Below are 16,299 nucleotides of genomic sequence, written 5' to 3'. Positions count from 1 at the left end.
CTATTGTATGTATGCTGATGACTCAACACGTCAGCTGCTACAGCAAGTGAAATCACTGCAACACTTAAAGAGCTGCAGTCAGTTTCAGAATGGGTGGCAAGAAATAAATGAGTCCTAAATATTACAAAAAGCATTGTATTTGGGACAAATCATTCACTAAACCTCAACTAAATCTTGTAATGAATAAATGTGGAAATTTAACATGTTGAGGAGACGAAACTGCTTGGTACAACCTTGGATTGTAAAACTGTCATGGTCAAAACATATTGATGCAACAGCAGCAAAGCAGATGAGAGGTCTGTCCATAATAAAGCGCTAATCTGCCTTCTTAACAACGCTATCAACAAGGTAGGTGCTACAGGCCCTAGTTTTGTCGCACCTGGACTACTTTCCAGTTATGTGGCCAGGTGCCACAAAGAGGGACTTAGGAAATGTACAACGGGCCCAGAACAGTGCAGCACGGCTGGCCCTTAAATGTACACGGAGAGCTAACATTAATAATATGCATGTCAATCTCTCCTGGCTCAAGGTAGAGGAGAGATCGACTTCATCACTACTTGTATTTGTGAGAAGTATTGCCATGTTGAATGCACCGAGTTGTTTGTTTAAACAACTAGCACACAGCTCAGACACCTATGCATACCCAATACATGCCAACAGAGGTCTATTCACAGTCCCCAAGTCCAGCACAGACTATGGGCAGACACACAGTAAATCAAATCAAATTTTATTGGTCACATACACATGATTAGGAGATGTTATTGCGGGTGTAGCGAAATGCTAGTGCCTCTAGCTCTGATTGTGCAGTAATATCTAACAAATTATATGACATATACCCAATAAACACAATTCTAAGTAGGAATGAATTAAGACTGTATACATATGGACAAGTGATGTCAGAGCGGAACGGACTATGACACAGTAGAATAGTATAGAAAAAACAGTATATACAGTTGAAGTCGGAAGTTTACATACACTTACGTTGGAGTCATTAAAACTTGTTTTTTAAAGACTCCACAAATTTCTTGATAACAAACTATAGTTTTGGCAAGTCGGTTAGGACATCTACTTTGCGCATGACACAAGTACATTTTTCCAAAAATTGTTTACAGACAGAATATTTTACTTATAAATGCACTGTATCACAATTCCAGTGGGTTAGAAGTTTACATAAACTAAGTTGACTGTGCCTTTAAACAGCTTGGAAAATTCCAGAAAATGACGTCATTGCTTTAGAAGCTTCTGATAAATTATGTCAATTAGCCTGAGTCAATTGGAGGTGTACCTGTGGATGTAATTCATGGCCTACCTTCAAACTCAGTGCCTCTGCTTGACATCATGGGAAAATCAAAAGAAATCAGCCAAGACCTCAGAAAAAAATTGTAGACCTCCACAAGTCTGATTCATCCTTGGGAGAAATTTCCAAACGCCTGAAGGTACCACGTTCATCTGTACAAACAATAGTACGCAAGTATAAACACCATGGGACCACGCAGCCGTCATACCGCTCATCTCCTAGAGATGAACGTACCATGGTGCGAAAAGTGCAAATCAATCCCAGAACAACAGCAAAGGATCTTGTGAAGATGCTGGAGGAAACAGGTACAAAAGTATCCATATCCACAGTAAAACGAGTCCTATATCGACATAACCTGAAAGGCCGCTCAGCAAGGACGAAGCCACTGCTCCAAAACCGGCATAAAAAAGCCAGACTACGGTTTGCAACTGCACATGGGGACAAAGATTGTACTTTTTGGAGAAATGTCCTCTGGTCTGATGAAACAAAAATAGAACTGTTTGGCCATAAGGACCATCGTTATGTTTGGAGGAAAAAGGGGGAAGCTTGCAAGCCAAAGAACACCATCCCAACCGTGAAACACGGGGATGGTAGCATCATGGTGGGGTTGTTTTGCTGCAGGAGGGACTGGTGCACTTCACAAAATAGATGGCATCATGTGGCAGAAAAAGTATGTGGATATATTGAAGCAACATCTCAAGGCATCAGTCAGGAAGTTAAAGCTTGGTAGCAAATGGGTCTTCCAAATGGACAATGACCCAAGGCATACTTCCAAAGTTGTGGCAAAATGGCTTAAGGACAACAAAGTCAAGGTATTGGAGTGGCCATCACAAAGCCCTGACCTCAATCCCATAGAAAATGTGTGGGCAGAACTGAAAAAATGTGTGCGAACAAGGAGGCCTACAAACCTGACTCAGTTCCACCAGCTCTGTCAGAAGGAATGGGCCAAAATGCACCTAACTTATTGTGGAAAGCTTGTGGAAGGCTACCCGAAACGTTTAACCCAGGTTAAACAATTTAAAGGCAATGCTACCAAATACTAATTGAGTGTACGTAAACTTCTGACCCACTGGGAATGTGATGAAAGAAATAAAAGCTGAAAGAAATAATTCTCTACAATTATTCTGACTTGTCACATTCCTAAAATAAATTTTTACTAGGATTAAATGTCAGGATTTGTGAAAAACTGAGTTTAAATGTATTTGGCGAAGGTGTATGTAAAATTCCGACTTCAACTGTACATATGAGATGAGTAATGCAAGATATGTAAACATTATTAAGTGACTAAGATACTGTAGATTAGTATAGAATACAGTATATACATATGAGATGAGTAATGCCACATATGTAAACATTATTAAAGTGACTAGTGTTCCATTCCTTAAAGTGGCCAGTGATTCCTAGTCTATGCCTATAAGCAGCAGCCTCTAATGTGCTAGTGATGGCTGTTTAACAGTCTGATGGCCTTGAGATAGAAGCTGTTTTTCAGTACTACATGGAACTCTATTCCACATCAAGTAACTCATGCAAGCAGTAAAATCTGATGTAAAAAAAAAAAAGAAAAGATAAAAATACACCTTATAGAACAGAGGGGACTGTGGAGGCACACACAGGGACAGACACATGCATATACACACACACACACACGTAAACATGGATTTTGCATTATAGATATATGGCAGTAGAGTCGTGGCCTGAGGGCAGACACTTAATGTGTTGTGAAATATTTTTAAAATTGTATGTAATTGCCTTAATGTTGATTGGCCCCAGGAAGTGGGGATAGATAATAAATACAAATACAATTACATGAATTTGTCCCAATACTTTTGGTCCCCTAAAATGGGGGGACTACGTACAAAAAAGTGCTGTATTTTCTAAACGGTTCACCCGATATGGATGAAAATATCTTCAAATAAATAGTAATTGTATCATTTGCTATAGTACAGAGCCAAAACAACAAAAAAATGTCTCACTGTCACAATACTTTTGCAGCTCACTGTATACATAAAGAGTAAAAATGAATACCAACCTTGGCAGTCTTGGCGTAGTACAGAGTCCTCCCACGCAGTTTGAAGTAGCGTCTCTTCCAGCGCTGGAAAGAGCTGGTCTGTTTTACCAATTTGCCCTCCTTCAGGATCGTCTGCACAGGATGACAACGTAGGGAGACTAGAGTCAGTGACGTCCACATCCTCCCAAACACACACACACACTAACGGACACGCACACACACACAAAAACCAGTGATGCATGGGATCATCCATGTGCAGCCTTATCAAAACATCAACCCCATGACTATATAAATAAGAATATAATATCATCATGAACCACACAACCTTTTCTCGGGAACGTCTGTGAAATCGAATGTATAATCCCCTGAGCTGCACTAACAATGCCAGCCATTCACAATGTCTGAACGATGTCTCCCTTAATCTACCAAGCTTAGCTACCCGAACCCCTGCAGCACTGAGCACTCTTACCACCAGCACCGTTATATCATCTCTCTGCCCAGAGATATAGCCTAGCCTAGCTCCTCTACTCTGACATATAGGGGGTTTGGACAGGAGCATTGGCCATGGTCGATATACAGTGGGGAGAACAAGTATTTGATACACTGCCGATTTTGCAGGTTTTCCTACTTACAAAGCATGTAGAGGTCTGTCATTTTTATCATAGGTACACTTCAACTGTGAGAGACGGAATCTAAAACAAAAATCCAGAAAATCACATTGTATGATTTTTAAGTAATTAATTTGCATTTTATTGCATGACATAAGTATTTGATCACCTACCAACCAGTAAGAATTCCGGCTCTCACAGACCTGTTAGTTTTTCTTTAAGAAGCCCTCCTGTTCTCCACTCATTACCTGTATTAACTGCACCTGTTTGAACTCGTTACCTGTATAAAAGACACCTGTCCACACACTCAATCAAACAGACTTCAACCTCTCCACAATGGCCAAGACCAGAGAGCTGTGTAAGGACATCAGGGATAAATTGTAGACCTGTACAAGGCTGGGATGGGCTACAGGACAATAGCCAAGCAGCTTGGTGAGAAGGCAACAACTGTTGGCACAATTATTAGAAAATGGAAGAAGTTCAAGATGACGGTCAATCACCCTCGGTCTGGGGCTCCATGCAAGATCTCACCTCGTGGGGCATCAATGATCATGAGGAATGTGAGGGATCAGCCCAGAACTACACGGCAGGACCTGGTCAATGACCTGAAGAGAGCTGGGACCACAGTCTCAAAGAAAACCATTAGTAACACACTACGCCGTCATGGATTAAAATCCTGCAGCGCACGCAAGGTCCCCCTGCTCAAGCCAGCGCATGTCCAGGCCCGTCTGAAGTTTGCCAATGACCATCTGGATGATCCAGAGGAGGAATGGGAGAAGGTCATGTGGTCTGATGAGACAAAAATAGAGCTTTTTGCTCTAAACTCCACTCGCCGTGTTTGGAGGAATAGAAGGATGAGTACAACCCCAAGAACACCATCCCAACCGTGAAGCATGGAGGTGGAAACATCATTCTTTGGGGATGCTTTTCTGCAAAGGGGACAGGACGACTGCACCGTATTGAAGGGAGGATGGATGGGGCCATGTATCGCGAGATCTTGACCAACAACCTCCTTCCCTCAGTAAGAGCATTGAAGATGGGTCGTGGCTGGGTCTTCCAGCATGACAACGACCCGAAACACACATCCAGGGCAACTAAGGAGTGGCTCCGTAAGAAGCATCTCAAGGTCCTGGAGTGGCCTAGCCAGTCTCCAGACCTGAACCCAATAGAAAATCTTTGGAGGGAGCCGAAAGTCCGTATTGCCCAGCGACAGCCCCGAAACCTGAAGGATCTGGAGAAGGTCTGTATGGAGGAGTGGGCCAAAATCCCTGCTGCAGTGTGTGCAAACCTGGTCAAGAACTACAGGAAACGTATGATCTCTGTAATTGCAAACTAAGGTTTCTGTACCAAATATTCAGTTCTGCTTTTCTGATGTATCAAATACTTATGTCATGCAATAAAATGCAAATTAATTAATAAAAAATCATACAATGTGATTTTCTGGATTTTTGTTTTAGATTCCTTCTCTCACAGTTGAAGTGTACCTATGATAAAAATTACAGACCTCTACATGCTTTGTAAGTAGGAAAACCTGCAAAATTGTCAGTGTATCAAATACTTGTTCTCCCCACTGTACATATCCAGGGAGGCAGAGTCACTGAACTGGGCTTGACATTAAGACATTGCCAAAGCTGGAGAGCGGAGACACAAAGTCAGTTCACAAATAAACCCACCTAGTGCCTAAATATAGGAAGGAGATAGGCCTACTACCCCTGAATATCAAATCAACCCCGGCTAGTTACTACTCCCTACGTACTTGTGTAGGCCTGAGAGGATGGGATAGAATAATTGAATTCTACCTGGCCAATCAGAGAGCAACCCACCATATTGCTTCCTCTCGGATTTAAACTCAGCAAAAAAAGAAACGTCCCGTTTTCAGGACCCTGTCTTTCAAAGATAATTTGTAAAAATCCAAATAACTTCACAGATCTTCATTGTAAAGGGTTTAAACACTGTTTCCCATGCTTGCTCAATGAACCATAAACAATTAATGAACATGCACCTGTGGAATGGTCGTTAAGACACTAACAGCTTACAGACGGTAGGCAATTAAGGTCACAGTTATGAAAACTTAGGATATTAAAGAGGCCTTTCTACTGACTCTGAAAAACACCAAAAGAAAGATGCCCAGGGTCCCTGCTCATCTGCGGGAAACTTGCCTTAGGCATGCTGCAAGGAGGCATGAGGACTGCAGATGTGGCCAGGGTAATAAATTGCAATGTCTGTACTGTGAGACGCTGAAGACAGCGCTACAGGGAGACAGGACGGACAGCTGATCGTCCTCGCAGTGGCAGACCATGTGTAACAACACCTGCACAGGATCGGTACATCACACCTTCGGGAGCAGGTACAGGATGGCAACAACAACTGCCCGAGTTACACTAGGAACGCACAATCCCTCCATCAGTGCTCAGACAGTCCGCAATAGTCTAAGAGAGGCTGGACTGAGGGCTTGTAGGCCTGTCACCAGACGTCACCGGCAACAATGTCGCCTACAGGCACAAACCCACCGTCGCTGGACCAGACAGGACTGGCAAAAAGTGCTCTTCACTGACGAGTCGCGGTTTTGTCTCACCAGGGGTGATAGTCGGATTCGCGTTTATCGTCGAAGGAATGAGCGTTACACCGAGGCCTGTACTCTGGAGCAGGATCGATTTGGAGGTGGAGGGTCCGTCATGGTCTGGGGCGGTGTGTCAGGCCTCTCAAGGTTCCGTTTTAGGACCACTATTGTTTTCACTATATATTTTACCTCTTGGGGATGTTATTCGAAAACATAATGTTAACTTTCACTGCTATGCGGATGACACACAGCTGTACATTTCAATGAAACATGGTGAAGCCCCAAAATTGCCCTCGCTAGAAGCCTGTGTTTCAGACATAAGGAAGTGGATGGCTGCAAACTTTCTACTTTTAAACTCGGACAAAACAGAGATGCTTGTTCTAGGTCCCAAGAAACAAAGAGATCTTCTGTTAAATCTGACAATTAATCTTGATGGTTGTAAAGTCGTCTCAAATAAAACTGTGAAGGACCTCGGCGTTACTCTTGACCCTGATCTCTCTTTTGACGAACATATCAAGACTGTTTCAAGGACAGCTTTTTTCCATCTACGTAACATTGCAAAAATCAGAAATTTTCTGTCCAAAAATGATGCAGAAAAATGTATCCATGCATTTGTTACTTCTAGGTTAGACTACTGCAATGCTCTACTTTCCGGCTACCCGGATAAAGCACTAAATAAACTTCAGTTAGTGCTAAATACGGCTGCTAGAATCCTGACTAGAACCAAGAAATTTGATCATATTACTCCAGTGCTAGCTTCCCTACACTGGCTTCCTGTTAAGGCAAGGGCTGATTTCAAGGTTATACTGTTAACCTATAAAGCGTTACATGGGCTTGCTCCTACCTATCTTTCCGAGTTGGTCCTGCCGTACATACCTATACGTACGCTACGGTCACAAGACGCAGGCCTCCTAATTGTCCCTAGAATTTCTAAGCAAACAGCGGGAGGCAGGGCTTTCTCCTATAGATCTCCATTTTTATGGAACGGTCTGCCTACCCATGTGAGAGACGCAGACTCGGTCTCAACCTTTAAGTCTTTACTGAAGACTTATCTCTTCAGTAGGTCATATGATTGAGTGTAGTCTGGCCCAGGAGTGTGAAGGTGAACGGAAAGGCTCTGGAGCAACGAACCGCCCTTGCTGTCTCTGCCTGGCCGGTTCCCCTCTCTCCACTGGGATTCTCTGCCTCTAACCCTATTACAGGGGCTGAGTCACTGGCTTACTGGTGCTCTTTCATGCCGTCCCTGGGAGGGGTGCGTAACTTGAGTGGGTTGAATTACTGACGTGATCTTCCTGTCTGGGTTGGCGCCCCCCCCTTGGTTTGTGCTGTGGTGGAGATCTTTGTGGGCTATACTCGGCCTTGTCTCAGGATTGTAAGTTGGTGGTTGAAGATATCCCTCTAGTGGTGTGGGGGCTGTGCTTTGGCAAAGTGGGTGGGGTTATATCCTTCCTGTTTGGCCCTGTCCGGGGGTTTCTTCTGATGGGGCCACAGTGTCTCCTGACCCCTCCTGTCTCAGCCTCCAGTATTTATGCTGCAGTAGTTTATGTGTCGGGGGGCAAGGGTCAGTGTGGTTATACCTGGAGTACTTCTCCTATCTTATCCAGTGTCCTGTGTGAATTTAAGTATGCTCTCTCTAATTCTCTCGTTCTCTCTTTCTTTCTCTCTCTCTCGGAGAACCTGAGCCCTAGGACCATACGTCACGGCAAACCGGGCATGATGACTCCTTGCTGTCCCATGTCCGCCTGGCCTTGCTGCTATTCCAGTTTCAACTGTTCTGCCTGCGGTTATGGAACCCCTAACTGTCCCAGACCTGCTGTTTTCAACTCTTAATGATCGGCTATGAAAAGCCAACTGACATTTATTCCTGATTATTATTTGACCATGCTTGTCATTTATGAACATTTTGAAAATCTTGGCTCTCTCTAATTCTCTCCTTCTCTCTTTCTTTCTCTCGGAGGACCTGAGCCCTAGGACCATACGTCAGGACTACCGGGCATGATGACTCCTTGCTGTCCCCAGTCCACCTGGCCTTGCTGCTATTCCAGTTTCAACTGTTCTGCCTGCGGTTATGGAACCGCCACCTGTCCCAGACCTGCTATTTTCAACTCTTAATGATCGGCTATGAAAAGCCAACTGAAAATTATTCATGATTATTATTTGACCATGCTTGTCACTTATGAACATTTTGAACATCTTGGCATAGTTCTGTTATAATCTCCACCCGGCACAGCCAGAAGAGGACTGGCCACCCCTCATAGCCTGGTTCCTCTCTAGGTTTTTTCCTAGGTTTTGGCCTTTCTAGGGAGTTTTTCCTAGCCACCGTGCTTCTACACCTGCATTGCTTGCTGTTTGGGGTTTTAGGCTGGGTTTCTGTACAGCACTTCGAGATATTAGCTGATGTACGAAGGGCTATATAAAATAAACTTGATTTGATGATTTGATTTGATTTGATAGCGTCATCGGACTGAGCTTGTTGTCATTGCAGGCAATCTCAACGCTGTGCGTTACAGGGAAGACATCCTCCTCCCTCATGTGGTACCCTTCCTGCAGGCTCATCTTGACATGACTATCCAGCATGACAATGCCACCAGCCATACTGCTCATTCCGTGCGTGATTTCCTGCAAGACAAGAATGTCAGTGTTCTGCCATGGCCAGCGAAGAGCTCGGATCTCAATCCCATTGAGCACGTCTGGGACCTGTTGGATCGGAGGGCGGCGGGCCATTCACCCCAGAAATGTCCGGGAACTTGCAGGTGCCTTGGTGGAAGAGTGGGTTAACATCTCACAGCAAGAACTGGCAAATCTGGTGCAGTCCATGAGGAGTAGATGCACTGCAGTACTTAATGCAGCTGGTGGCCACACCAGATACTGACTGTTACTTTTGATTTTGACCTGCTCTTTGTTCAGGCACACATTATTCCATTTCTGTTAGTCACATGACATTACATTTACATTTAAGTCATTTAGCAGACGCTCTTATCCAGAGCGACTTACAAATTGGCTGTGGAACTTGTTCCGTTTATGGTCTCAGTTGTTGCATCTTGTTATGTTCATACAAATATTTACACATGTTAAGTTTGCTGAAAATAAATGCAGTTGACAGTGAGAGGACCTTTCTTTTTTTGCTGAGTTTATGACATACATGATTTTTTGTTAACTAGTAAATAGTAGCCTACAGCAAAGCGTGTTTAAATTATTTCTAACTTGTTAACAATTTCTGCTAGTTAGTTTTTGCAACCATGTGGGTTTTAGATTGCTTGAGCCTGCTAATTCACCTGTTTCCATACGTTTCATTTTAAAATATTTATCTTACAAAAGGAGTTGCCTAATCTAATTGCTTAACTATTTATCTGTACATGGAATTGTATTTGGGGTTTTTCTTACTGATTTTTTCTAATCTTGACTAGAGGTCGACCGATTATGATTTTTAAACGCCGATACCGATTATTGGAGGACCAAAAAAAGCCGATACCAATTAAATCGGACGATTTTTTAAATGTATTTGTAATAATGACAATTACAACAATACTGAATGAACACTTATTTTAACTTAATATAATACATCAATAAAATCAATGTAGCCTCAAATAAATAATGAAACATGTTCAATTTGGTTTAAATAATGCAAAAACAAAGTGTTGGAGAAGAAAGTAAAAGTGCACTGTGCCATGTAAAAGCTAACATTTAAGTTCCTTGCTCAGAAAATGAGAACATATGAAAGCTGGTGGTTCCTTTTAAAATGAGTCTTCAAAATTCCCAGGTAAGAAGTTTTAGGTTGTAGTTATTATAGGAATTATAGGACTATTTCTCTCTATACCATTTGTATTTCATATACCTTTGACTATTGGATGTTCTTATAGGCACTTTAGTATTGCCAGTGTAACAGTATAGCTTCCGTCCCTTTCCTCGCCCCTACCTGGGCTCGAACCAGGAACAAATCGACAACAGCCACCTTCGAAGCATCGTTACCCATCGCTCCACAAATGCCGCGGCCCTTGCAGGGCAAGGGGAACAACTACTCCAAGTCTCAGAGTGAGTGACGTCACCGATTGAAACGCTATTAGCGCGCACCCCGCTAACTAGCTAGCCATTTCACATCGGTTACACCAGCCTAATCTCGGGAGTTGATAGGCTTGAAGTCATAAACAGCGCAATGCTTGAAGCACAACGACGAGCTGCTGGCTAAAGGCCTACCATCGCTCAGTCAGACTGCTCTATCAAATCATAGACTTAATTATAACATAATAACACACAGAAATACGAGCCTTAGGTCATTAATATGGTCAAATCCAGAAACGATTATCTCGAAAAAACATTTATTATTTCAGTGAAATACGGAACCGTTCCGTATTTATATAGGATTGAGGTCAGAGCTTTGTGATGGCCACTCCAATACCTTGATTTTGTTGTCCTTAAGCTATTTTGCCACAACTTTGGAAGTATGCTTGGGGTCAATGTCCATTTGGAAGACCCATTTGCTACCAAGCTTTAACTTCCTGACTGATGCCTTGAGATGTTGCTTCAATATATCCACATACTTTTCCTGCCACATGATGCCATCTATTTTGTGAAGTGCACCAGTCCCTCCTGCAGCAAAGCACCCCCACAACATGATGCTGCCACCCCCGTGCTTCACGGTTGGGATGGTGTTCTTCAGCTTGCAAGCATCCCCCTTTTTCCTCCAAACATAACGATGGCCAAACAGTTCTATTTTTGTTTCATCAGACCAGAGGACATTTCTCCAAAATCTACAATCTTTGTCCCCATTTGCAGTTGCAAACCGTAGTCTGGCTTCTTTTATGTTTATACTTGCGTACTATTGTTTGTACAGATGAACGTGGTACCTTCAGGCGTTTGGAAATTTCTCCCAAGGATGAACCAGACTTTGAAGGTAGGCCTTCAAATACATCCACAGGTACACCTTCAATTGAAATGATGTCAATTGGCCTATCAGAAGCTTCTAAAGCCATGACATCATTTTCTGGAATTTTCCAAGCTGTTTAAAGGCACAGTCAACTTAGTGTATGTAAACCTCTGACCCACTGGAATTGTGATACAGTGAATTATAAGTGAAATAATCGGTTGGTAAACAATTGTTGGAAAAATGACTTGTGTCATGCACAAAGTAGATGTCCTAACCAACTTGCCAAAACTATAGTTTGTTATCAAGAAATTTGTGGAGTGGTTGAAAAACGAGTTTTAATGACCAAACTAAGTGTATGTAAACTTCCGACTTCAACTGTATATGAAGGATCATCAAGCACCAATCTACCTCACCAAGCAAAGTGAGAAGAATAAGAGCACCACATTGAAGCTGCCCAGCAGGGAGACCATCATATCTGGTGTTCAGACTCCACTTGCAGATGTAAGAGAAGAAATCTGTACTGCCCTGCCCACTTCACTGTTGCGCCAAGCAGAGGAAACTGCAGTTCTGAAATACATCAAAAAGCGTGAAGACTTCTGCCTGAAGTCAATACACGCCGCAGCGTACATGTTGGACCCCAAGTATGCTGGCAAAAGCATCCTGTCTGGTGCAGAGATCAACAAGGTCATCACTACCGTGTCTCGCCACCTTGGCCTGGATGAGGGCAAGGTTCTTGGCAGTCTGGCGAAGTACACGTCCAAGCAAGGGCTTTGGGATGGTGATGCAATATGGCAGTCGTACCAACATATCTCATCAGCCACCTGGTGGAAGGGACTTTGTGGATCTGAGGCTCTTTACCCGTTGCCTCCATCATCCTCCAAATCCCACCAACATCAGCCGCCTCAGAGCGCAACTGGTTCTTGTTTGGGAATACACACACCAAAGCACGCAACAGGCTGACCAATACAAGGGTTGAAAAATTGGTGGCCATCCGGGCAAATTTTACGCTTTTTGAGCCTGACAACGATGCATCCTCAACAAGGTTGGACAGTGACAGTGAAGATGAGGCCTCAGAGTCTGATGTTCAAGAGGTGGACATTGAGGTCCAGGGAGAAGCAATGGAAGCTTGAGAGGAAGACAACCAAAGCTTTAGTTTCTAGACTATAATTTTATAGATGTTGAAAACGTTTTTGGGAGATGCGATGGATCATTGGGAATCATTCAATATTCCCTTTCTTTTGTTGTTCAGTGAAATCCTCCCATGTGAAGAGTCAACTCATTTCATTCAAGTTCGTTAACTAAATAGATTTTTTTATTTCTATTGTTAGGATTTAATAATTTGCAATTATGTCTACTTATGATAAGGTAAAATGTTTATGTTTCTGTCTCCATATGATATGGTAAATATATCCAATGCAAAAAACATCTACATTTAAATGGTATTAATATTAATTTGCATATATTTCTGTTAATTCCCAAATATTCCCATGGGATGTTTCCACCTCTGAATATTCCCCAAAATGTGCAACCCTAGTCTGAATACTTTTTGAATGCACTGTACGCTGCTGCTGCTCTATGTTTATTATCTATGCATAGTCACGTTACCCCTACCTACATGTAGATATTACCTTGACTACCCCGTAGCCCTACACATTGTACCGGAACCCCTTCTATATAGCCTCGTTATTCATTTTTTATTGTGTTTCTATTTTTTCTTTAGCATTATTATGCATTGTTGGTTAAGGGCTCGTAAGTAAGCATTTCACGGTAAGGTTGTTGTATTCGGCATGTTGTATTCGGCAAAACCAATTCTTCCTTTGGCCGCCTCTCCTTCCAGTTCTCTGCTGCCAATGACTGGAACGAACTACAAAAATCTCTGAAACTGGAAACACTTATCTCCCTCACTAGCTTAAAGCATCAGCTGTCAGAGCAGCTCATAGATTACTGCACCTGTACATAGCCCATCTATAATTTAGCCCAAACAACTACCTCTTTCCCTACTGTATTTATTTATTTATTTTGCTCCTTTGCACCCCATTATTTCTATCTCCACTTTGCACTTTCTTCCACTGCAAGTCAACCATTCCAGTGTTTTACTTGCTATATTGTATTTACTTCGCCACCATGGCCTTTTTTTGCCTTTCACCTCCCTTATCTCACCTCATTTGCTCACATTGTATATAGACTTATTTTTCTACTGTATTATTGACTGTATGTTTTTTTTTTTTTTTTTACTCCATGTGTTGTTGTATGTGTCGAACTGCCTTGCTTTATCTTGGCCAGGTCGCAATTGTAAATGAGAACGTGTTCTCAACTTGCCTACCTGGTTAAATAAAGGTGAAAAAATGTGACAAATCCAATTTTACAGGACTTTAACCCTAATCCCTAGCCTAGCTAATGTTAGCCAGCTATCCACAACGAAATGGAATTCTTAACATATCATAAGAAATGGATGATGGACATTCCCAAATTAATACATACAATACGAAACATAACATAATAAATGGACCAGCTTGGATTTAGGTAAAGAATAATACGAAACGCTCAGAGTCTAGGTTGAATTACTGCATTCCCACTGGGCACACACTGGTTGAATCAACGTTGTTTCCACATTTCAATGAAATTACATTGAACAAACATTGAATAGACGTTGAATTAACGTCTGTGCCCAGTGGGTTATTTCATCTGCAATTGTTCTTCTGCTATTTATGCTGTTACCAATAATATTGACATGTTAATAATATTTTCTGACTACAATTAATGTGTCATCTTTTAACTCAAATCTGTTAGCTTCCAAAATGTAAGTAGGTATATCTAGCTGTCGCGCCTGGTGTCATAGCCGTAACATAGTAAATGTAAATCCAGGACATGCAAATTAATATGATATGTTGTTTTTGGTATGCGTACATAACACGAACGTCCAGCAACTCAAAGGTTGTGAGCTCGAATCTCATCACAGACAACTTTAGCATTTTAACTAATTAGCTAACTAACGACTTACTACGTTTTAGCTACTTTGCAACTTAGCATGTTAGCTAACCCGTCCCCTAACTGCAACCCATTAAGCTAACCCTTCCCCTAACCAAAACTTAACCCTTTAACCTAACTCCTAAACTTAACCCTAAATCCTAGTCTAACTAACGGATTTACGTACAGAATAATACGAAATGCTCTGAGACCAGGTTGCTGCCAGCCAACTGAAAACACATTCTGATGGAATGGCTCGTCCTGCGCTTTGTATAAACCCAGAGAATATATTGGTTCCTTTCTTTCCTTCCTTTCTAAATACAGCAATGTGAACGCAAATAGGACTCGGCACACAAAATAGGTGAAGTGAAGTGGCAAAAGAGTTGAGTCCTCTTTCAAAGGCAAGGGCAGTGTGAATACAACGACAACTGTTTAGCTTATTTTTTTCTTCTCAGAGTTCACTTTAAAAAGAGGACTGAAATCGGTTATTTTAAAAAGGGGCCTATATGTGAAATCACTCTTGAAAGGAAAAGCATTAGCCAAAACATAGCCTGTCTCCATTGTACAATATTGTAAATTACAACATATTTGTTGGCAGATAAGTGCTCCTGAAAACGTATTGCTAGTTATGAATATCAAACGAGATGCTGAATGAATCAATTGCGATAGTAGTTAGAAGAAAAAACTAGCTAGAGCTAGCCAACAGAATCGAGGAGTATCATATTGCTATGAAACAGCTGGCCATTCACATATGGAGCTATTTAGCAGCAGTAATCCACGGATTTAATATATTTTAAATTAAAATAGATTAAGGTTTTGGTGAAGGTTAGCTAACGTTACGATTTATCAACACCCAGTAATGATACCGTTAGGTGTGGTGCTGATGATAGTACAGTAACGTTACTGATATCGAGAGCTCGAGCTATTATAGTTCCTTCCAGCTAGCGCAAGCGAGACCTGTCCGGGGACCCTACTCGCGGATGGAGAGAGACAGGAAAGAGCGGTGTTTCCCATCTGGCCTCCCAAAGCTAGAAAATTAGCATAGCGGATGGAGAGAACAGCTACCGAAAAGTATGGTCAGCTTTGAATTGCAATGTTACCAATGCAATTACAGGTTACCTTGCTTCGTATCTGACCCGATGTGGAAACTTTGCGTATTAATTTCTGCGGAGATCCATGTTCCTGCTCTGGTTCACTATCCGAAGATTCATCCAGGCATCTTGCCGTGGCCTCGACTCGGACTGCCACCGCCATATCGTTCGCCCCCAGGGAATGATATATACAATGAGTGGAAGGTGGAGTCATGAGGAATTAGCACCCCCTTGTGGTCAAGACAGGGCAAAGCAGCACCAATGTGGACTCGGTTTTTTTCTCAACTCATGCATCCTCCTGCTCCTCTCTCGCCTTCTTTTGGAAAAGGGTCAAAGGTAATCGAGGAGAGGCGGCGAGGAGAAGGAAAGTTTACGAAAATGAGCTTGTATGAAGTTGGTGTCAATTAGTGACCCAATCAGTTCTTTCAAATGAATCTTAATCTGTTCTGAGCTGCACTTCATAATGTAATTGAATCCCACATTAATTATGATAGACTCAATTTCCTGATGCTGGTTTGAAATGTTTGGGAGCAGCTTATTGATGTCCTGTACTCGTGCTCCTGGATAGCACAACATTTTTGCTCCGGTCAGTGGAAATATATTGCATATCGCAATATTTCAAAATACAATCGTGGTAAAAACATAGTTTGGAAAGCAAAAGGCTATTGCTGTAAAGAGAATACAATGAAAAGACTCTAATCTGTCTTTTAGTTAGGCAATCAAAATGCTCAACTTAATTGAACGAACTCTACGCTATACTCTGTGCTATAGACTCTTAGAAAAAAGGTGCTATTTAGAACCATAAAGGGGACAGCTGAAGAACACTTTGGTTCTAGATAGCACCTTTTTTTCTAAGAGTGTATAGCATAGAGTAGACCCGAACTATAGGCTATATCAGATATGT

The 16,299-nt window shown here is 42.2% G+C and overlaps 1 protein-coding gene across 5 annotated transcripts in view; it reads right to left on the bottom strand.

The window, feature by feature from the left end:
- The window catches only part of LOC139549172 (diacylglycerol kinase delta), a 93,201-nt gene that overhangs the window by 71,144 nt on the left and 5,758 nt on the right, over window positions 1-16,299 (bottom strand). For 4 of the 5 annotated variants that reach the window (XM_071359335.1, XM_071359338.1, XM_071359336.1 and 1 more), the window contains exons 1-2: window positions 15,424-15,588; window positions 3,327-3,437 (exon numbers count right to left, since the gene is read on the bottom strand). In XM_071359335.1, coding sequence (XP_071215436.1) covers window positions 3,327-3,437; window positions 15,424-15,558 — 246 coding nt within the window. In that variant the 5' untranslated portion in view covers window positions 15,559-15,588. Of the gene's footprint in view, window positions 1-3,326; window positions 3,438-15,423; window positions 15,589-16,299 lie in introns of those variants that run through there. The other variant, XM_071359340.1, reaches the window with a different exon arrangement.

This window comes from Salvelinus alpinus, chromosome 22 (genome assembly GCF_045679555.1).
Source record: "Salvelinus alpinus chromosome 22, SLU_Salpinus.1, whole genome shotgun sequence".
NCBI lineage: Eukaryota > Metazoa > Chordata > Actinopteri > Salmoniformes > Salmonidae > Salvelinus > Salvelinus alpinus.
This window is presented reverse-complemented; position numbering and strand designations above follow the sequence as displayed.